Source organism: Geotrypetes seraphini, chromosome 3 (assembly GCF_902459505.1).
Source record: "Geotrypetes seraphini chromosome 3, aGeoSer1.1, whole genome shotgun sequence".
Lineage (NCBI taxonomy): Eukaryota > Metazoa > Chordata > Amphibia > Gymnophiona > Dermophiidae > Geotrypetes > Geotrypetes seraphini.
Window position 1 is genome coordinate 66,641,893 of NC_047086.1, and position 22,161 is coordinate 66,664,053.

Here is a 22,161-nt window from a genome sequence, read left to right on the forward strand (position 1 = left end):
GCATCTAATATAATAAAACGGTAAGCCGCGCATGCGCATTTCCTATGCGTGCATGTTTTCCGTGAGCTGTAGCACACATAGGAAGTGCGCATGCGCGGCTTATGGTCTGGCCTCATAAGGCAAGACAAGTTGATGTCGGCCGCGACGGCTGCTGGCCGCCCGAAACTCTTTCTCTCTCTTCCTCCCCCCCCCCAGGCGGATGTCGGCTGCGGCGGCTGCTGGCCACAGCGGCTGTAGGCCGTTAACATAAGTAGGCCATGGAGTTCAGCAGGAAGGTATGGGAGGAGGAAAATACTGCACAGGGACGTGGGGTGGGAGGGAAATGCTGCAACACACGGAAATGGAGGGGCAGAAAAGGGGTTGATGGACAGGGGAACATGTGCTGATTAACAGGGAGGGGCAGAAAAATGAAGACAGGGGGAATAAGGGGAACAGGAAGGAGGTGATGATGGACAGGTAAAACAAAGGGAGAAGGGCTTCTGCTGGATAAGGTGAGCAGTGATGGGATGGTGGAGGACACAGGGGAGGTAAAAGGAAGGGAGAATGGACAGGGGGAGCAGGCAAGGGGTGGTAGTGGACAGCCAAGGAAAAAAAAAAAAACCCAGATAGAAATACAGAAAGCGGCTAAGGAGAGAGAGAAAAAAATAAAGACAGACACACACACATATATTCTAGCACCCGTTAATGTAACGGGCTATAAGACTAATATATAATAGAAACACAGAAACTATCAAATGCAAAATTATTCATTTTAAACTCATATCATTATTTTGCAGGGAAGGGGTGTCACTCCTGAGCAGAATTTATTTATTTATTTGGTTTTATATCCCATTCTCCCAGGGGAGCACAGAATGGGTTACACGTTTACATACATATTTAAAGTATTTTTATACAAGGTGTTGGCAAACACGGCATGACAGGGATAGCAAAACAGTCAACAAAGCATGGCAAACCACAACATAATATAGCATGGCAACCATTGTACAGGCAGCCCGTTTTACGAACATCTGACTTACGTTGGACTCATAATTATGAATGGGGGTCTGGTTCTACCTTCAGTGTCCCAACGCATCCTTCTCCCTCCCTCCTGAGTCCCAATGTGCCCCTCTCTCTTTCCCCCCTTCCTCCATTCTGTGTCTCAAGTACACTCTCTCTGGCAGGTGTTTACCTTCTGGCCGGCTCCCTCCTCTTTCCAGCCGCAGTCATTTCTCTACACAAAGCTGCGGGCAGCAGCTCCTATGCGTGTGTCAGTTTGGGAGTCATCTCTTATCCAGAGGAGTTTGGTTTATGCCGCATTTAGTTGCAGTTTGTTTTGAGTCATCCAGCTTTTTATTTCCGACAGGCAGTCGTGTAGTTTGGAGATTTGAGCTTCTCAGTTTAAGCCTAGCGGTAGGTACAGTTGGATGTCGTTGGCAAACGAGTGGATCTTTATTTGGTATTTTAAGGCGATGTCTATCACTGGTCTGATATAGAAGTTCTTGTGCATGAGAAACCAACTTGTGTATGTGACCAACTTCTTTAAGCTAAGTACCCCCTAAGCCTAGCAAAACCCGAGTACCCCCACCCAAGTTCCACCCCAGACCCACCCAAGCTCCGTCCCTGACTCCATCCTCATAGTACTGTAATGCAATTTCTTCCATCCATTTTTCATATACATACAATATAATCTTATTAATACATAATGGTAACATATAATGTACGGCCTCTTTTACAAAGCCGCGCTAGCGGCTGCACTGTGCTAACGGCCCCAAAGCCCAAAGAGATTTAAAGGGTTTCGGGGCTGTTACTGCGCGGCTTTGTAAAAGAAGCCGATAGTAACACAGTAAATGACGGCAGATAAAGACTCAAGTGGTTCATCCAGTCTTCCCAACCATACATGCTCCATAAATTAATTTAGTTTAAATGGTCCTTTTTCTTAAGATATTTTTGGGCCAGAAACCCAGAACCCAGGGAAAATGCTTGAGTACCTGATTGTAAAAACCGCTTAGATAACCTTGATAGGCGGTATATAAAATCCTAATAAACTTGAAACTTGAACCCTGCTCAGTAGTGTGCTTAGGTTCCATCTATTGGAGTCTGCATCAAAGTTTCAGCTCATTTCCTGTTGCATCACTAGGAAGTGAATTGCTAATATTGTTGTTTTCATTGCACACTGTACACAGAGAAAATGTTATAATTTATATTCGGGGGGTTTTTTCAGAGGTCAACGCAGATGACTTTAAATATACAATGTCACCTCAGTAACAACTATAGAAAAATAGACAAATATAGTGCAAAATAAAGACAGAAGAAATAAATTCTCAAAACTGACACATTTTGATCACTAAATTGAAAATAAAATCATTTTTCCTAACTTTGTTGTTTGGTGATTTCATGAGTCTCTGGTTGCACTTCCTTCTGACTCTGCATCCAGTATTTCTTTCTTTCTGCCTCCTGTATACTTCCTCTCCTTCAGACCTCATTCCATTCCCCAACCAACATCTCTCTCTGTCCCTCCATGAATCCAACTTTTCTTCCTCTCTCCTCCACCCCATTGGCAACAAGTCTCCCTCTCTCTCAATGTCCATCTGTCTTGAGAGATCCAAGCATATCTCCCACCTCCTCTACTGCCACATTCAACATTTCTCCCTCTCTCATCCCCCAGATCTTGTGCAGCATTTTTCACCACTGCCCATCATCCCCATTTCTCATTCTATTACCCCTCTCCAGCACAATGTCACATCTCTCCCTCCATCACTATGTTGAACATTCCTCTCCCTTGCATCCCCTTCAATCTGTCCCTCTGGTCCCTCTCCATCACCATATCCAACATTTCTCCCTCTCATCCTTCTATTCCCAATGCATCTCTACCTCACTCCTCTCTCTCTGTCCAATTTTCCTTTCTTCCTTTCCCTATATGCACCATCTCTCACATTCATGCTCAACAATTCTCCCTTTGTATTCCCTCACCCCCAAATCCCAAGTTAATGCCCCCTTCCTTTCTTCATTCTGTGTCCCATGTTCATGCCCCCTTTTCTTTCTGTGTCGAGTTCATGCCTTCCAGCCTTTGTCCCAAAATTAAGTTGTACTGCAGGGGATCCCTGCCTGCCCCTCCCCAAAGCCACTGAGGATCCCTGCCTCCCCCCTCCCCTGAAGCTGACCCATCCACAGAAGGCGCTGGGGATCCTTGCCCGACTGCCTGCTGTATGTCTGCCCACCGATCCACCCCCGAAGCTGTCCCGCTGGACTGCTCCATCTTCTCCCAGCAGCAATTCCGTGCACTGACGGCACATGAAGCCATTCACACACTGCATGTGGCTGGCCCACAATCCTTCCGACGTCAATTATGACGTTGGAGAGAAGGTTGCAGGTCAGCTATGCAGCATGTGAGTTGCTGCGTACATCCCTGCATGGAGTTGCTGCTGGAAGAGGATGGAGCAAGTCCGGCTCCGACAAAGTAACAGAGATGACTTTGGGGGTGGGGAGTGGAGCGGCAGACATTCAGACAGGCAGGGAGGTGGGCAGGGAGGGATCCCTGGAAGCGGATTCAGCTGCGGGTGGCCATGCCGCGAACCCCCAAACAAAGAGCCCGCATACCCCCAAGGATACGCGTACCGCGTGTTGAAAAACACTGATATACAGCATACAAAATGCAACAAAAATTGAGGGCTAGGCGAAAATATCCTTTTAAAACAGTGTGCTCTTGATTTTTGCATATTGAGCATTAAAAGGTATACTTTTCAAAGGTCTTTGGTGAGCGTATGCTTCACCTACATAAAACAAGTATGCTTTGTACAATTTTTGGCATCGCTGCCACTGATTTGAAAAACATACATTATAGTGAAGTGTAGAAAGAGAGGTTTCATGTGGCTGCAGAAGGGTTAACAGCTCTTTTCTGTACAGTATCAAATTACAACGAGAAGCCTCCTCATCCCCGGCAGGGTTTTTGCTCACTTTAGTTCTTAGATCTCCCTTAAAGAAGGCTGATATATTTGTGAATGCTGAAGGTGGATCTATCACTAGGAAGTCGAAGGGAGCCGAAAGGACTTACCAATGTTTCTCAAGTAAACTGAGGCAAACACATTCAGACTTAAATAGTTCACGGTGTGGATCTATTTAATGGAAGGACGATAGAACAAGATGTTAAAGTTAGCAGCAATTTCACATTAGGAATTCTCTGTGATACAGAACTTTTGTCCTGAGCATAAGGTATGAGAACAGCCTCCAACCCTAGAGGGGATACTTCGGTTGAAGCTATTTGTCTGAAGATTAGCGCTGTCTAAATTAATTTATCTATATGCGAAGAATGTACGGGCTACTTGATAAAATTATATTAACCACATTCTATTACACAAATTAAGACAAACAGGATACGCCTAGGAACTTTAAAGGCTGAATTCCAGCATTTTTTTTAAAGAACAAGTGCAGCAGCTGGCATATTTTGAAACGAAATATTCAAAGGGGCACATTTCCAAAGATGCTACATCTAACGTTGAGAATAAGTTGACGAACAGGCAATGTTTTAGCCAAAGATATATATAGACTCTGCAACAATCCACAGGAGAAAAAAAAAAGGAGTTCCAAAGCCCTCGCTGCAAACATTTTTTTTTTTAAAATGACTTTAGCAGTGTTCGTGGTCAGGGCCATGGTGGGACTGCTCTGGAGCTGCTGCTGGGCTCGCACGGGCCACGCCAAGGGCGGATTAGCGGACAACCACGTCCACTCGAGTTTCATCTACCGGCGGCTGCGAAACCACGAGCGCAAGGAGATCCAGCGCGAGATCCTCTCCATCCTGGGGCTGCCGCACCGGCCCAGGCCCTTCTCGCCCGGCAAGCAGGCTTCCTCGGCGCCCCTCTTCATGCTCGACCTCTACAACGCCATGGCGAGCGAGGACGACGCGGAGGAGCAGCGGCGCGCGCCCAGCGAGCCGCCGGCGGAGGGCCGCGAGCTCCGGCGCAGGCACCCCGCGGCGGCCAATGGCTACTCCCGCAAGGCGCAGCCGCGCCGCCCCGCTTCCCTGAGCACGCAGAGGCCGCCCTTGGCCAGCCTCCACGACGCCAACTTGCTCAACGATGCCGACATGGTCATGAGTTTGGTCAACTTAGGTAGGTTTTGTGTTTTTTTTGTTTTGCCTTTCAGTCTTGTTGGGTCATTAGCTGCGGAGGTGGCGGCGGAATAGGAGCAAGGAGATTGGTTTTACACGGCGCTTTTTTTGTTGTTCCTTAATCACCCCTCCTTCCTCCTTCCATTGGTATAATCTGAAATCTTAGCCTGAGACAGTTAAACTGACACTTTTCCTAAGTTTACAAGTGCACATTATATTATTTCTTTGATGTACCGTCCAGCAAAATGTATCTAGACGGTTTACAGTCAATAAAAATATTTAAAAGCAAAAGTTAAAATATAATGAAAATCCATCACTAAGGGGTCTTTTTACTAAGGCGCACTAACTGATTTAGAGCGTGTAAACGATTAGCGTGCACTAAATGCTAATGCGTCCATAGAATATAATGCCTGTTCCACTTCACCAGTGATGTAATTTAATTAATTTCTTCACTTAGAGCCAATAATTCACCAATCTTGCAAATAAAACTCTAGAGTTTCATAGAATATAATGAGCACGTTAGCATTTAGCACACACTAATCGTTTCCGTGCGCTAAATCAGTTAGCGCGCCTTAGTAAAAGGACCCCTAAATTAAGTGAAAGGGGGGAGGTTACATAACTTACTTAAGACTGACATGACAGGGGAGGGAGGTACAAGAGGTAGTGAAAAATACATCCAGATAAAAGAAATATAAATGAAGGGGAGGGGTGCATAGAACCTAACGGGCTAGTTCGCCTCTAGAGAGGCGTTTGGAGTTGAGGACCTGAAGAGAATATTATTTCAGGGAAAGAAGAAGGGGTCCTGGATTAGGTATCATAGGCATTCTTGAATAAGAAAGTTTTGAGTTTTGTCTTGAATAATGTGAGAGAAGACTCTTGCATCCTACCATAAAAAGACTAAAATGATGCGCTCTTTTATTTTAAAACTAGTTGAAGTTTCAATTTATTTGATATACCACTAATAATAAAATCTAAGCCAATGGTCTCAAACTCGTGGCCCGGGGACCACATGCAGCCTGCTATGTACTATTTTGAGGCCCCTTCAGTATGTTTATCGTAATCACAAAAGTAAAATAAAAACAGTTTCTTGATCATATGTCTCTTAGCTATAAATTACAATATTATTATTAAGACTTAGCCAAAAGAAAAGATTTATAAACCATAAAGAGTTTTACCTCATGCAAAATTGTCATTCTTTAATAAGACATTAACTATTTTTTCTGAGGCCCTCCAAGTACCTACAAATCCAAAATGTGGCCCTGCAAAGGATTTGAGTTTGAGACCACTCATCTAAGCCATTATTTTTATTGACGTGAAAATGACTCAAAGTTTCCTGATCCAATTAAATATATGGCACTTCTTTCCCAACCAATGAAGCCAACATTCAAAGACAGCACTATAAATTAACTTCTTGCAAAAAAAAAAAATTCCAAAACAAAGCAAACTGCATTGCTCATAGTTTTTTAAAAAACAAACTAGTTTGCACATTTAATAGCAGGAGGTGCCCCCATAACAATTGACATATTGTTGCTAGCTAGCTATTACAAATGCTTCTGCTAACCACTATTATTCCACAAAAGATATTTAAATTCTCATAATAGAGCTACTGAAAATCAAGGTCTATTGACAAAACAAATTTAGTAACTTTACATTATTTTTGTCATCTTTAAGTATTCTTTCTTCTCTGGTACTCAAACTACTTTCAAGCAGGTTTCTAAAATAATGTGGTCACTAAATTCCTGAACTGCATAGTTTACATTATAGAAATACTCCAATCAAGGTACCATAGTCTCAAAATTGCATTTAATTAGTTGGCAGAAAAGCAAATGTACAAGCTAGTAGTGAGCCATATTGGAAGGAAAACATCATCCTGCTCTTAAGCAAACCGTTGTTTAGCGGAAGCAGATAGCAGCGAATAAAAAGTACTACATGTGGAAAGTAAAAGCTTATAATTCTAAATTTCCATCACTCCCTTTGTTATTCTTTCCCTTGAGTGTTTGTTTGTTTTTTTCTTTCTATCAATTGTAGTTCTAACCCTTTTTCCCTTTTGTTCCTGTTCGTCAATATCTTTAAAAAATGCCATTTCCCCTGGTTTGTCTTTGTTTAATTGTATTTCAATTGGCGCATTGTTTTGGCAGTTTTGTACACCGCCTAGAAAGTTTGATTGGGCGGTATAAGAAATTTTAAATAAACTTGAAACTTATTACTGATTAAATTGTTGTTTCAATATTGCTGATATTGCAGTTAGGTTTCTTTTTTTTTTTAACTATTAATATGATAATAAAATAGGCGGTTTACTGAAAACTGGCCTATTCCTGCGACTGTGTGAAAACGATTATTTTTTTTTGTCATATTCAGTCACACCATCTCCGGCTCAGAGACTAAGGGCTCTTTTACTAAGCTGCGTTAGGGCTTTAACGCGCAGAATAGCGTGCACTACAATGCCACGCATGCTAGACACTAACGCCAACATTGAGCTGGCGTTAGTTCTAGCCGCTTAGCGTGGGGTTAGTGCGCGCTAATCTGCATGTGCTAAAAATGCTAGCGCTCCTTAGTAAAAGGAACCCTAAGATTAATACAGAAAAATGACATTGCCCTGAACGTTCTGCTGGTGTCATATTCAAACAGATATTTAGAACATCTATTCTTACACGAAATTAAAATTTTATTCTCCTCAAACTTTCTGCTGGTTTCTGTATTCACACAGCTTTTGGACATCTATTCCTGTGGATTGCCCTTGGTTCGTAACATGACACTTAAAATGTTTCTGTGGCCTGCCTTTTCCCTAATGTCTTTCGCAACCTTCTTTATGTGGTGGTGGCATTAGGGCATGCTGCTCTGTAAAGACTACCTTGCGAATATTGATGCATAATTTGGATTAGTCTTGGCACTTTTATGTAGTTTCATGTCCCCCCCCCCTCACAATCGCCACATGAATAAATAAAGAAATAATTTAAACACTCTAGAATCACGCCAAATAAAGACAAGTTATGCAAACGTACAATGGAAGAAAATAAACACTGCGTTTTAACAACTGTCAAAAGGGAGTTCTTGCCATTTTAAATCTGTGAAGTCTGCAGACTTTCATAAAAGAACAGTCCCCTCCTCAAATCTAAAAATAGAGCATTTAAAGGGGATTAACTATGTTTCTTTTATACATTCCACTTATGAAGGACTTTCTAATCTTACTTTGGCACACGTTCTGAGATGTTTATGTCATTTGTCAAACTGGTATTTAGTCTGAGATAGCCAAAGATGTGTCTAGCAAAATAATCATATTTTACCATAACTATATATCATTATAATTATGAGGATCAGACTCCTAAAATCTACTTCTTTGCCTTTAGCTATGTTCTTACTCATGACAAATTGCATTTGTTTTAATAGCTGTGCGAAAGGAGACCATAGACAGAGGTTTGGGAAGCTCTCATCAGCAGTTGCTATTTATTTAAGAGTGAAGTAGCTTTTATTTTATAATATGCATCCCATTTTATCTTTAGAGTCTTCCTCCGGAAAACTTAAGAATTCACATAAATGTTATGCAATAAGTCGGTGCAGCTGTGCAAGGCAGGTATAAAGCTTCCTTACCGTAATTGCAACCTAGCATCGCTGGGATTCATTCAGAATTTGCAAAAAGTAAAAGATAAAAATCCGTTTTTAACTTATAAATGCCATGTTCTTATCGTTTTTAGCAGAAAAATAAAATGATACAGATTGTGATAACACGGGTTTTGAGTAAGTTAAGCAGAACCAGGTATGAGGAACGGAAGATACAGTTATAGTCTGATTTTGATCAAAAAAACAACCAGCTTTGTCAGAATTGTATTTGAATGTCTCACCCTTTTTCTTTTTTGTCCAAGTATCTTTTAAATGTAACGACAGTAGCAACAATAAAAATAAAATTTAAAGGAGACTTGGCAAAGCTTGAACTACTCACCCTTTACAAAACACATCATGTTAGGGGGAGAGGGTGTGGCAGAAAATGTAATGAAACATGTATTTTTAAAAGCATTTCATCTACATAATTGCTACTCAGCCTTTTTTTTTTTTTTTTAATTCAGTGAACTCTATGTCCAACAAGCTGCATTGAAATGTGCTTATTATGTTATACTCTTAAGGAAGTTGTTTTGGCGTGAAAGACATTGAGTGACAGAGACCAATTTTCTTGTTAATTCCAAACAATACAATCTGAAATACTGGTAGTTGTCTGCCTTTGCAAGGAACACGTGCCCAGATGCAATATGCATAACAACCAAGGTAGATTGTTGTGAACAGAATTTTCCATGTAATTATCCTATAAAAGATGAGGCGGGACACTTAATCTCCCCAAATTGCACTCCAGTGCGACCTTTCCTTCCTTGCTTCAGTCATACATCGTGACACCCGGAATGGTAAAAAAACAAACAAACCCAAGTTTGTGAAGTTTGGTATTTCATAAGTAAAACAAGAAGTCTGTGCTGACTCTGCCCGGATGTGCTTTCCTGCTGGGCAGATTTAAAGCAGTTTAACTAGCTAATGCTAACTTTCTCCAGTGTAACTTGTTGGGCTGATGTGCCATCTGAACTTCCCCACACCGGAGAAGGAAAATTGCCTCCACTCCCTCCCTCCTGACAGATTTAAAGGACGTCACATATATAAAGAAAAATGCGTTTAGCAGATGCGCCCCCGTTCTTGGATTCATATTTTCCTTCAAGGAAAGATGACTAATACCGTTCCACTTCGGTATTAACCCCCCCCCCCCAATACATTGTACTTCCGCACTTATTCTAAGGGTTAATGGTAATCCAGGACTAGTTATTTGACAGGGAAAAGAGACCATAACAAGCAAATCCTTAACAGAAGTCGAGGAAAGGCCACTTTGGGATTTTAATTTCTGGTTTTCCAAAGATGTACAGAATAAAAATGCTGTTAGTCATTGGGAACATAATTTATATGCTTGCTTAGCAGATATTCTCTGGAATTTTTTTAAAAAAACCCACAGTTGTGGCAGAGGGAATGACAATAAGAAATCCTGCAGGTGATGCTGGAACTGTCAGGTCAATTTTATTTGAACCCATCCACCCTGCATGTTTGTGGAACAAATCATTTTGACTGATCATGGTATCCCACGGGCTAACAGTGGCACGGATCAATTTTCTGTGATCCCCACGCATGCGCAGACCATCTGTAGATTGTCTATACATGCCCGTCAGAGCCGCAACCTTTTTTTTAAAAAAAAACTTTTATTATTAGTTTTAGCCCTGCGAGCCCGTGGTTTTAACCCGCTTTAAACCCGCGAGTTAAAACCACAGGCTCACAGGGCAGGGAAGGCCAGGAGAGATTCGGGGAAGAAGGGTAGGAGAAATCCAGGTGGTGATGCAGTGATTCAGGGCGAGCAGACAGGAGAGATCTGGGTAGAGCAGGGCTTCCAGTCAGAAAGTCGTTTTCAACTGGTCCCCAGCAGTCACTTCTTCAGTTGATCGGCTAGCCCAGTCGGATGTAAAATTTTCTGTTGTGAATCGTGTCCCTGCCTACTTTGCATGCGTTTCACCTCATTTGCATGCACGGATTTGAAGCAGATCGCAGGAGAGGTTAGTGAATGGGGCCCGAGGGAAATCTGGTTGCAAAGAGGTCGCAAACCGATTGGTACACGATCGGTTTGTTTTGTGAATCTAGCCCTTATTTCCTTCTTTTGAGTTTGCAAACATATTTGTGCATCTCCCAACCCCCTCCCCCCCCCCAAAAAAATACTACTATTTCTAGAGCACTACCAGAGGTACACAGCACTGTACAAACATAAAGGAGATAGTCCCTGCTCAAAGAGCATACAATCTAAACACAGACAAGACAGACAACTAGAATGAGGGGGATACAGTTAGGGAGGATATTTAATCTGCTGGCTAGGATGGTGAGCAGTGGGCAGTGGGCAGCGGGGACTAGGGTTATGGATCGAAGGCTAAATAAAAAAGGAGGGGGTTCCAGTCTTTTAAACAAGGTAAGGGGCGCAAAACAAGAATCCATTGGCGTGTGGAGAGCAGGGAGGTTCAGTTCTCTGCTGCCGCTGGGCAGAAAGTGAACGGTGTATGAAATGTCAATTTGCAGCTTTTGACTGAAAGGCAAGCGCCCCAGGGCTCCCGAGAGAGTGAGCTGCTGCAATCTTGTGTAATTGTTTCCCACACTCTCCTTTCCTCCTCCCTTTCTCCGCCTCTGTTGGAGATCTCATGCTGTCCTGGCTTTTCCCGCCCAGGGGCTTTGACTTGGGCTGGGAAGAGAGAAGTCCAAACTCTACTATGGCAAAATTTCCCCCTCCCTCTTTCCTCCCCAACTTAAGCCCCTCCCCCTTTTTTATTTTTTACTTTTTACTTATTCATGCAAGTCTCTGAAGCTCCTTAAGGATGTGAATTAAATAGGGGCAATGCCGGTATGAAAGTTTTGCCAAATAGAAGGCTTCCTTTTAATCACAGATGGAGCAGGTGAACAGATGTTTCATGGTGCATATACTGTTGCTCTAGTCCTCTTTTTGAGTTCAGAGGGGGCAACGTTGATCACCCTGATTTCCTCAAGGGCTAATGCTCAAAGGTTTATGGTCGTCATTGCTTTACCCTGAAACTAGTGCAGAAAAAAAGTTGCATGCCACATTAAAATTGTGTCAGTAATCTGTTGCAAAGTGCTCAGCATTTAAAAAAAAAAATAAAAAAATATATATATATTTTTAGTGAGTGGGCAGCATGCAGTGATCCCTAAATTATCACCGGACATCTGAGCGCACCCCATGGGTAGTGCCTTTTAACCTGTGGTAAACACATCTAATGCTTAACACAGCTTAGTAAAAGGACTCTTTAGTGTTTCCCCATCTTAAGATAGTTAGCCGTCACCCTCCGGCTGTGTTTTCCAGATAAAACACATTTCATGTTGAAGGCTTTAGCCACCAGGCAAAGCTGCTTGAACCACGCCCAGTCTGCTGGATCATTTCTTTCTATCAATAAACTTAAAGATTGTAGTTCCCACTGAAGGAAAATATGCAGTGCTGGACATATAAAGGGTAATTTTCTAGCAGGCCTTTTACTTTGCAGAAATAGCATTTTCTGTGGAAAAAGGTTGATAAAATTAACCTCCACAGTGTCCAAGCAAGTTTACCAAGTTTATTTAAAATTTACTATCCCGCACCAAAGGTCATGGACCTTCTGGGCAGCTCACAGTCTAAAATAATTACATGCAATAAAAATAAAATTGCAGTTCAAATTGTAAAAATGTTTTAAAATTCAAAACAAAATCAAATTCAAAACATCTTGTGTCTTTTACAGGATTCTCTCAGCGCTGAAACATTTCTATTTATCTCCATATGCATCAGCAAAAAGAAATGTTTTTAATTCCTTTTTAAACTTATCCAGTGTTCCTGTTAATTGAAGTGCTAACGGTATAGAGTTCCGAAGTTGCGGGCCCATTATTGGAAAAGTAGCTACCTTAACGTGTTCATGGACTATTTCTCAGTGGGACGGGACCATTAGACTATTACAACAGAATCTCCAAAGTACATAAAACCAGAACAATCTCCAAAAGAGTTGTAACAGCGAGTTTAGTTCTACTGTGGTTGTGCCAAAATCCCTCTAAAATCTCTGTATCCTATTTTATTTTTTCTATATATAAGGCACATTTTTCCCCTTGATAAATATACTGTGCAACAGAGGTTTGGGGGCATGAATTGTAGTGGGTGTTCTATAGTGATTTGGGGTCGCTGAATTAAAAACTGACCTTAATTTTTCAGTATAACCCTGTGATTTTTGGCAAAAGAGCATTATAGTGCAAAAATTAACAATTTCGCTATATTTTCTAATGCTTGGAGTAAATGTTATAACAATCTCTGAAATATTAAAACAGTTTGCCTCAAATTAGATTTTTTTCCCCCCGATAATCTTGGCAGTGTTAGTGATGAGCACGGGGAAAGGTTTCGCCAGGACATTGCTATAATGTAACATAGTAACATAGTAGATGACGGCAGATAAAGACCCGAATGGTCCATCCAGTCTGCCCAACCTGATTCAATTAAATTTTTTTTTTTTTTTTTTCTTCTTAGCTATTTCTGGGCAAGAATCCAAAGCTTTACCTGGTACTGTGCTTGGGTTCCAACTGCCGAAATCTCTGTTAAAACCTACCCCGCCATTGAAGCCCTCCTCAGCCCATCCTCCACCAAAAGGCCATACACAGACACAGACCGTGCAAGTCTGCCCAGTAACTGGCCTAGTTCAATATTTAATATTATTTTCTGATTCTAAATATATTATTTTCTGATTCTAAATGGAGAAACGATATGAGGGCAGATGGAATTCATCAATGCTGGCTGACTATTGTTGGACATTAGAGATGCTCCTAATTTTGTTTATAAACGCCCTTCAACAGCAAAGCGATTCTAGAAAATAATATTTGTAGGAACTCTTAAATCGGCGCAATGCGTTACACTATGGGCTGCTTTTACTAAAGTGCGCTAGCGTTTTTAGCGCACGCACAAGAATAGTGCGTGCTAGCCGAAAAATTACCGCCTGCTTAAAAGGATGCGGTAGTGGCTAGCGCGCATGGCATTTTAGCGTGCGCCATTCCACGTGTTAAGGCCCTAACACACTGTTGTAAAAGGAGCCCTATGACTTCTCATGCTGTAAATATTTGCGATTTGCTTACAAGCTATACGTGATAGGAAAAAACTGAGGCTATTTTCATACACAGGAGGTCAAATTCTATAAAGTAAAACCTCATTTTCTTGCCCCAGAAAAAAAGTTAAAATTTGTTGCACAGTGATATCGCAATTATGATGTTATCCCATTTTATTTTTAAGAGGCACCAGATAGGAGCTACAATAACACAAGTGGTAGACACAAGCACATGACTGATTGATTGATTTACGAATAAGCTTGGCTGTATTTGTTGTAAGCAGTTTGGCCTTTACCTGACCAGGCCTGTTAACTGTCAAGTGATTTGTTTACAAAAGGAAATCTGTTGTAAAATGATCTGGTTTGTATATATTAGGATTGTATTGCAGCAATTATTATTATCCCTTAACTGGTGTGTGAACACAGTGCCTTTGTTGTTGCAAATAAGCCCTAGACTTGATTGTTTAACCAGGGCTTTCCGTGGGAGGAGGGGACTTTCCTACCGTCCTCGGGTCTCCTGTTCGGTGCATGACACATCACAAACTTTTTATGCCACGGCCATTGGCTCACTTGGTTTTAAATAACTTCTTGAATTATGACCTTGTTTGTTTTGTCCCAAACTTTGATAAATTAAGGGTTCCCAACTTTGCCAGGCCTATTCTTATCAGATGACTGTCTGACCCCTCCTTCTCCTTGTTAATTGTATTTAATTGCTTCCTGTTGCAAACCTTGAGACATGGGGATGAGACAGTGAATTTTTTCATATACAAGTGGTGCCCTTTTCTGTGATTTTTCAAGCTCCCAGGGGGTTTCTGTCTTGACAAAATCATATCTCTTCAAATTCTAGTTCCAAATATTTTTTGATGTTTGCATGGTGCTATGAAAAAGATCATTATTATTATATTTACATACAATGGCTTAGTAAGGGGTCCCAGGCACAGTCTTTGTAAGGGGTGCAAGCACCCATCCTCGCCCCCCCCCATGCACCCCTTCCCATTTTCCCTATGCGAGCATCATTACAAACTTGCTGCCCACGTCAGTGTCACCTCTCTTTGACATCACTTCCAGGCCCCATGCCTACGAAATGACAGAGGGATAGCTGACACGATGTGGGCAGCAAGTTCATGCTGTTGCTCACAGCCTGGAAAATTAAAAAGGTATGGGGGAAGGGAAGGGGCATATGCTTGGCAGAGGAGGGGGTGGGAAAGAGATAGGAGGCAGAGAAGAGGGTGCCACTCACCTTCGCTACGCCACTGTTCATATATACTCAAGTAGACAAGTAAAAATGGGGAGGTGCTATGATAGAGACTTTCAATACCATAAAGAAGTACAGTGCTCCCCCAATATTCAAGGGGGTTCCGTTCTAGGAACCCCCGCAAATCTCGAAAAACTGTGAATACGGTTTTTCATGGGGGAGCCGGGAGAGGGCAGCAGGAGAGCAGCTGGAGCGCCACGAGTGCAGGAAATCACTCGCGGTACACTCTGACCGCCTCTTCCTGCACGAAGTCGAGCCTTATCCAATCAGGAGCTGCGTGTCAAAGCAGCTCCTGATTGGATAAGTCCAGGTCCCGTTCCCCTGCCTTCTCTTCCTAGGGGGACTGTTTTGGTGCCAAGAATGGCTTTCTTTCAGCAGTATTCTCTAATCTCAAAAAAGTTTGGACAGACTGGTGGAATGTTTAAGGTGATGCAGGTAAGGATGTTCTTTCTCTGAGGCCAGATATTGTGTTGGGAAACTGTGAGGGGCAGTATTTCAACAATGTGCAGTCTATGGGGGAGCAGGAACAGCTGCGTTTCTTTTGTGTGTAGGATATTGGGCTATCTTGGAGTTAGATACTTATTTGCTGCATTGAGCTACCAAATCACCTGCAGCCAGCAATTCAGAAAGAAAGGACGGAGTCTTTAGTGCTTTTGGCCCCAGTAGGATTGCAGCTCTTGTCAATACATTTTCTTCTGAACCCTCCTCTTTGAAGAGGCAGGAACAGTGACCATTTTAAGTTGCTCTGTTCTCCCACCCACTTTTGCTGTGCCTCTTTTCAATCACTTTGTTCATGGTCTGGCAGAAGACCCTCAAAAATGCTTTGGCCATGGGAGAGCTTCTGGATGAGTCCAGCAATGCTTTCACTTCTCAGTGGAAAGTTTCTGTGGTAGAGGGTGCATAGCTTCGGCTTGTAGGTTAGGCATTTCATTCAGAGTGCACATGTTTAAGCTCTGCTTTGGAGGCTCAAGCTTCTTTTAAGAACTATCCATAACAGTTTTATTCAGTTACCCTAGTGACTCTGAACCATGGGTATTGTGATTGGTCCTCTAAAAAGCTTCCACCTTAAGAAGTTCACTTTATTGATAAAAGGAAATTTCTCCAGATCCAGAGTGGAGAGAGCCAAGAATAGTCTTCCCCCTTCTCCAAAATATTTTTCTTTGGTATTGTCTTTTAGCTAGAAAATGTATCTGTTGTTTCCTCTCTCAAATCCTCAACAACTTCTAGTGTAGGACTTAAGAGGTTTAAAGTCTTAAAGGATTTTTGATTTGCTCTCCAGCTGACAGTTAGTTCCTCTTTTCAGTCTGATTTGTTCTATCTCTGTTTCTAGATTCTTATTTAGCTTTTCTTAAGCTCTTAAAACATATCTATTTGGAATTAGTTATAGACGGTCTAATTCAGATCTCAGATGTAAGAGTATAATCTATTTTTTATATATCTATCTATCTATATAATTCTCCCTTGCTTTAAGAACATAAGAACATAAGAAGTTGCCTCCACTGGGTCAGACCAGAGGTCCATCCCGCCCAGCGGTCCGGGATGGACCTCTGGTCTGACCCAATGGAGGCAACTTCTTATGTTCTTAAAGCAAGGGAGAATTATATATATATATATATATACATATATATATATATATAAAATAGGCTCTTGTCTTTTTGTAATCTGCACCGAATCAATCTGAATGGTAGTGGAATATAAGTACTTGAACTGAATATTTCTCCAGACATGAGCAGATCATTTACACCCTAGAGGACTGCATTAGAGTAGGTATGCTATCACATTTATTAGATCCTGCTTCTAGCATGGACTGAGATTTCAGTAGCTAATAGTCCATTTGAGAACTTTTATTTTGTTTCTACTGGCCTTGCGACTAGACCAGGTTTTTCTAGGGGTTTCACACTGTACAGTTCTTCATATAAAGTTTTGTATCTTGATGACTGCATTTGGCAAAGCCTGGGAGCAGACAGGCAAGCAAGCATTACCTAGATAGCTATGTCCATGTTCTTCCTCTTGCTTCCAATTGGTTAGAAATATAGGAAGGTGATATGCTACTATAGGTTATGGTACTTCAGTGTGCTAGCTGGTGAGTTATGGTCTGGACGGGGAACAATCGGGCAAACAGGTGGTGGCTAGGAGAGTGTTCCATTTTCCTTTTCTTGCTTTAAAACTGGGAACAAGAGAAAAGATATGTTGCATCTATTCCATTGTAGTTGGTATGCCAGCTTTTTGGCTGGACCAGATTAGGTAGCAATGCTGTCTGGTTTACAACATTCTCACTTGAAGTTTTCAATGTAATACTTTTGTGACTTCCTTTGTTTGCACATCTATTTGTCTTCAGCCTTCTTCCTCCACAAGGAATTTTTTTTTTTTTGGGGGGGGGATGGAATATAATCCTTTGGGAAGTAAAGCCTGCCATGGTGGCTATTTGGAACCTGGATTTAGTACTGAAGGCTTAGTATTCTCTTCTCTTCAAGTCTCACAGGATTGCATCACTTTGGCTCTGTATCTTGATGATTTTTAGTTCCTACTAGGCTATATATTTGGGCTGCAAAACCTGAAGGAACAATACAGTTTAGGGGTGAATAACTTATGCGCATGGCAGAAGTGCGGGACTTGGGTGTGATTGTATGTGATGATCTTAAGTGGCCAAACAGGTTGAAAAAGTAACGGCGAAAGCTAGAAGGTGCATAGGAAGAGGTATGACCATCAGGAAAAAGGAAGTATTGATACACCTGTATAAGACTCTGGTGAGACCTCATCTAAAATAATAAAACGCTAGCCGCACATGCGCACTCAACTGCGTGCTTCTGTGATCCCTGTTCCGTGAGATGTAGGTCCGTGGCTTTGCAGGAGTGCGCATGCGCGAGTCCCCAGCCTTACTTAAGTTTCCAGCACCTACCACTCGCCGCTAGCGCTGGACTTCCTGCTCTCCGTGTCGGCTCCTCTCACCCTACCTTGGACTTAAACTGCTGTTGTGAGACATGTCAGGCAGGGATCAACAGAGGAGCCACGGCACCTTTTCAAACCCTCCCCAGCACTGCCGCCATCGTTGCTAAGTTTTTAAAGTCCGGAAAAGCCGTCGGCCGTGAAGTATGCAGGTGGCATACTTCACGGCCGATGGCTTTTCAAACCGCCCCCCCCCCCCAGCACCGCCGCCATCATTGGTAAGTTGTTTTTTTTTTTTTTTTTTAACATTGTAGTCCAGCGTTATCCCTACCTCGCTCTCGCGGCTGCCAATGCTGGAGGGAGCTTTGTTGTTAAGGCCTGGCTTCTTCGGGCAGCAGCAGCATTTAAAATTTGCTGCTGTTGACGACTTAAGGCCTTACTCTCTGGCGGGTCCTGCCTACTTCCTGTTTTCATGAAGACAGGACCGGCCAGAGAGGAAGACCTGAAGCCTGGCAACAGCAATGAATTATGAATGCTGCTGCTGCCCGATGAAGTTCAAGGAGGAAAGGGAGCAGAGGGGGAGAGAATGGCTTAGAGGGAAGAAGACATGGCAGGGCATGCAGGGAAGGAGGAAGGTATGCCACACCAAGTGAAAAGGAAAGGGGAAAGGAAGGAGGAGATGCCATATGGAACAGAGAGAGAGAGAAGGCGGACACTGGATGGAAAGAGAAGAGAGGGCAGTGAATGGAAGGGGAAAAACAAGAGGGTGAACAGTAGATAAAAGGGGTGAGAGAGAGAGACAAACACTGAATGGAAGTATGGGGGAGAGGAGGGACAGCCGCTGAATGGAAGTCTGAGGGACGGGGAGCAGACGTTGGAAAAAAGTGGGGAGAGAAAGACAGATAGTGGGAGGGAGGGAGACAGAAAGGAAAGAAAAAAGAGACAGGGGCAGGGAGAGAGACAGAAAGAAAGAAAGAAAGACAGTGGCAGAGAGAGACAGAAATAAAGAAAGACAGACAAACATATATTCTAGCACCCGTTAATGTAACGGGCTTAAAGACTAGTTTAGAATATTGTGTACAATTCTGGAGACTGCACCTTCAATAAGATATAAAAAGGATGGAGTCGGTCCAGAGTAAGGCTACTAAAATGGTGCATGGTCATCATAAGACACATGGGACAGATTTAAAGATCTAAATATGTAGAGGAGAGGGAAGATATGATAGAGATGTAAATGCGCATGAGTCAAGTCTCTTTCATTTGAAAGGAAGTTCTAGAATGAGAGGGCATAGGATGAAGTTAAGAGGTGATAGGATCAGGAGTAATCTAAGGAAATACTTTTTTACAGAAAGGATGGTAAATGCATGGCACAGTCTCCCAGAAGAGGTGGTGAAGACAAGAGACTGTGTCTGATTTCAAAAGGGCCTGGGATAGGCACGTGGGATCTCTCGGAGAGAGAAAGAGATAATGGTTAAAAAAAGGTGGTGCAGCGGCGGTAGCAGGCGGGTGGGTTTAAAAAGGTGGGGCAGTGGCGGCTGGTGGGTTTTACAATGGAGGGGGGTGTAACAAAATTTGTACCTTCGCTTCATAAGACACACTGAGATTTCCACCCACTTTTGGGTGGAAAAAAAGTGTTTCTTATGGAGTGAAAAATATGGTAAGTAAGGTGCCTAACTACAGGTAAGCCATAAACAATTCAGCATATCTGCTGCTACATTTGGCCTGGTCTTTGAGTAAACAAGCAAGCATACAATTCATTTCTTTCTGTTCCTTCTGGTATTCGAGTATGAAAGTTGAGAAAGCTGAGAAGGTATTGTTGACAGTTCAAAGCGTTAGCGGGTGCATTTTCCCTGCCTTAAAAGGAGGCAGTTCAAGAAACAGATGGGTGGATGTATTTCCTGCACACTTAGCACCCAGTGTAAAGCACAGCTAGAGAGGTTTTCCATGCTGAGTTGTGGCATGGGTGGGGTATATACTGTAGACTAGAGTAAGATCTAGTCAGGTATGATCAGCTCTTTTATTGCTGCTTAGGATTACAAATATGTAAAAGGATTTTGCTTGACCCTTTCTCCCTTTTCCCCATTCATAGACTATCAGGAGAACACATGAATTGGAGGGGGGGTGGGGGAATGGACTGGCTAGATACCTTTATATGGATCCCAACTGATTAACCAGGACCTACATAAGAGTCGTCGACTTCCACACCTACTCTGTGCTCATACCATGCCCCCTGAATGAAAAATATTACTCATGGAAACAGGAAAACTATTGCAAAACAACTTAATGTACTTGTGGAATAACCAACAACCTGTTATTCTGGTGGCAATAAGTGTTAAAAAAAAACTGCTGACAGCTGCTGGTTGAATTGACCAGTTAGATGTAAAGTATTAATAAGGTAGGCCAAAAGAGAATTTGAAAAGAAGCTTTCTGTAGAAAGAAATTTCTCAGCTACATAGTAAATGCTGCATAATGCTGATATTGAACTCCAAGATACTTGACCACATTATACGTGAAACTTTGTCATACTAGTTCTATAGGCAAATATATAATAATAAGAAAAGAAAAACAGGATCCAAACTTCAACATGTTATAAGTGAGCTGTGTTTATATTGAAGCCTGAGAGGAAGTTGGAAAGACCACTAAATGACCGAGTGATGAAGGAAGTAATGAGAGAGGACCATAGGAGCAACTAAACCCACAAAACTAGATTGCTTTGTTTCAATGGTAACTAAAGATGGTGTTAGCGCTAGAAATATTGAGGCTGTAAATCAATGATTCAGAAGAATTGAAGCAAAATTCATTTATCAAAGTAAAAAATTCTAACATGTTAACTATGTTTTTTATTTTAATTAATATCAATGTGTGAAACAAACTAAAAACAATAAAGTTTGAAAATCAAGAATAAAGGCCAAAAATCTGAAAATGAACCAATGCTTTAGAACTTTCTGTGCATATTCTTCAAATGAAACACAAAAAGAAATGATAAATAGCAGTTGAAATCGAAGCTTCAAGCAAGTTCAGCAGGCAAGAAGAGTCCAGGTTTTATAGGTTATCATATCTTGTAAACTATTTTTGTTCAGCATTGTCAGGGCCTTGGCATTTCTCAAGAGTTGCTATCCTGTTGATAAGAGCACAATGGGATACTTAGACTCCACGAGATGAACATTGTGATCTAGAGTAGATATGGAAGGCTGAGATTGTTAAAATAGGTTTTGCCAGAGCAGACCTCTGATTTTTGAACTCCTGTGAGCATCTAAGATGATGCCTCCAATCACAAAAAAGATCATTTTCATAGCTTGTCTGTGGAGGTGAAAGTGATGAGTGCAGTGGTAGAAGTTCAAATGAAGGGCACCCCAGCAAAATAATGAAAAAAAGTTGGGGGTTGCTTCTGATAATTTCAGATAATTTACATTTTGGATTTGTAGGTACTTACCTCATGCAAAGTTGTCATTTCTTTAATAAGACATTTTTTTGTGGTCCTCCAAGTACCTTCAAATCCAAAATGTGGCCCTGCAAAGAGTTTGAGTTTGAGACCACTGCTTTAGAAGATACAATAGCAGTGCAGTATAGCTAGCAACTAAGTAAATGAAACTAGTTACTGTACTTAAGTAAAAGATTTGTTACTTTTACTTCTACAAAAAGTGCAGGATAACATTTGTTACTTTTAATGAAATAATAATTTCATCAATTTTTGCTACTTTTATTCAGTTACATCTGATGCTTGCATGCAAGAGATGTTTTTTTCCATTGCAGGTCCAATGGAATGGAACATATTGCCAGTAGCACTAAGGAAACAAAATAATTTAACAACTTCTAAACGATTACGGAAGCAACATTTATTTTTGCAGAAAATTCGGGACTGTAAAAATCTTTAAGGACAACTTTAGCTTCTTGAAGCTCTTTGTTGTTCTTGTTTGCCATGTTTTAAACTGTTGTCATGTCCCTTCCACCCATGGGCATTGGCCAAATGACTGTGAAGACCTCTGGTTCTTTGCCACTCACCCAAAAGTGTGAGTCAAGAGACCGTGAAGACTTTCCCAGGTGGCCTTGGTTGCTGCAGGTTCAGAGCTCTTTCTTCCAAATGGAAACAAAAATAGTTATGCCCCTCCTTGGCTGGGCTGCCCAAGTCCTCCACAGAGGAAAATGTAGCCAGAGAGCTTGTCTCGAATGGCGAAAAATAACACGGGGCTGGGAGCCCTAGGGGCCCATGGGTAGAGTAGTTCACGGGGAGAAAAGGGGAGGGCAGAGTCATGGGGAAGTCGGGTCGTGTCGAATCGGATGCGCGATTGGTGGTTGCTAGGGGGCGTGGCTGCGGA

The 22,161-nt window shown here is 42.0% G+C and overlaps 1 protein-coding gene across 1 annotated transcript in view; it reads left to right on the forward strand.

Moving 5' to 3' along the window:
* The first annotated feature begins 3,955 nt into the window (after window positions 1-3,955).
* BMP5 (bone morphogenetic protein 5) overlaps window positions 3,956-22,161 on the forward strand; it is a 152,428-nt gene continuing 134,222 nt past the window's right edge. Inside the window, exon 1 of the mRNA XM_033938832.1 lies at window positions 3,956-5,084. Within this exon, the coding sequence (XP_033794723.1) occupies window positions 4,595-5,084 (490 nt within the window). The 5' untranslated portion in view covers window positions 3,956-4,594. The remainder of the gene's footprint in view (window positions 5,085-22,161) is intronic.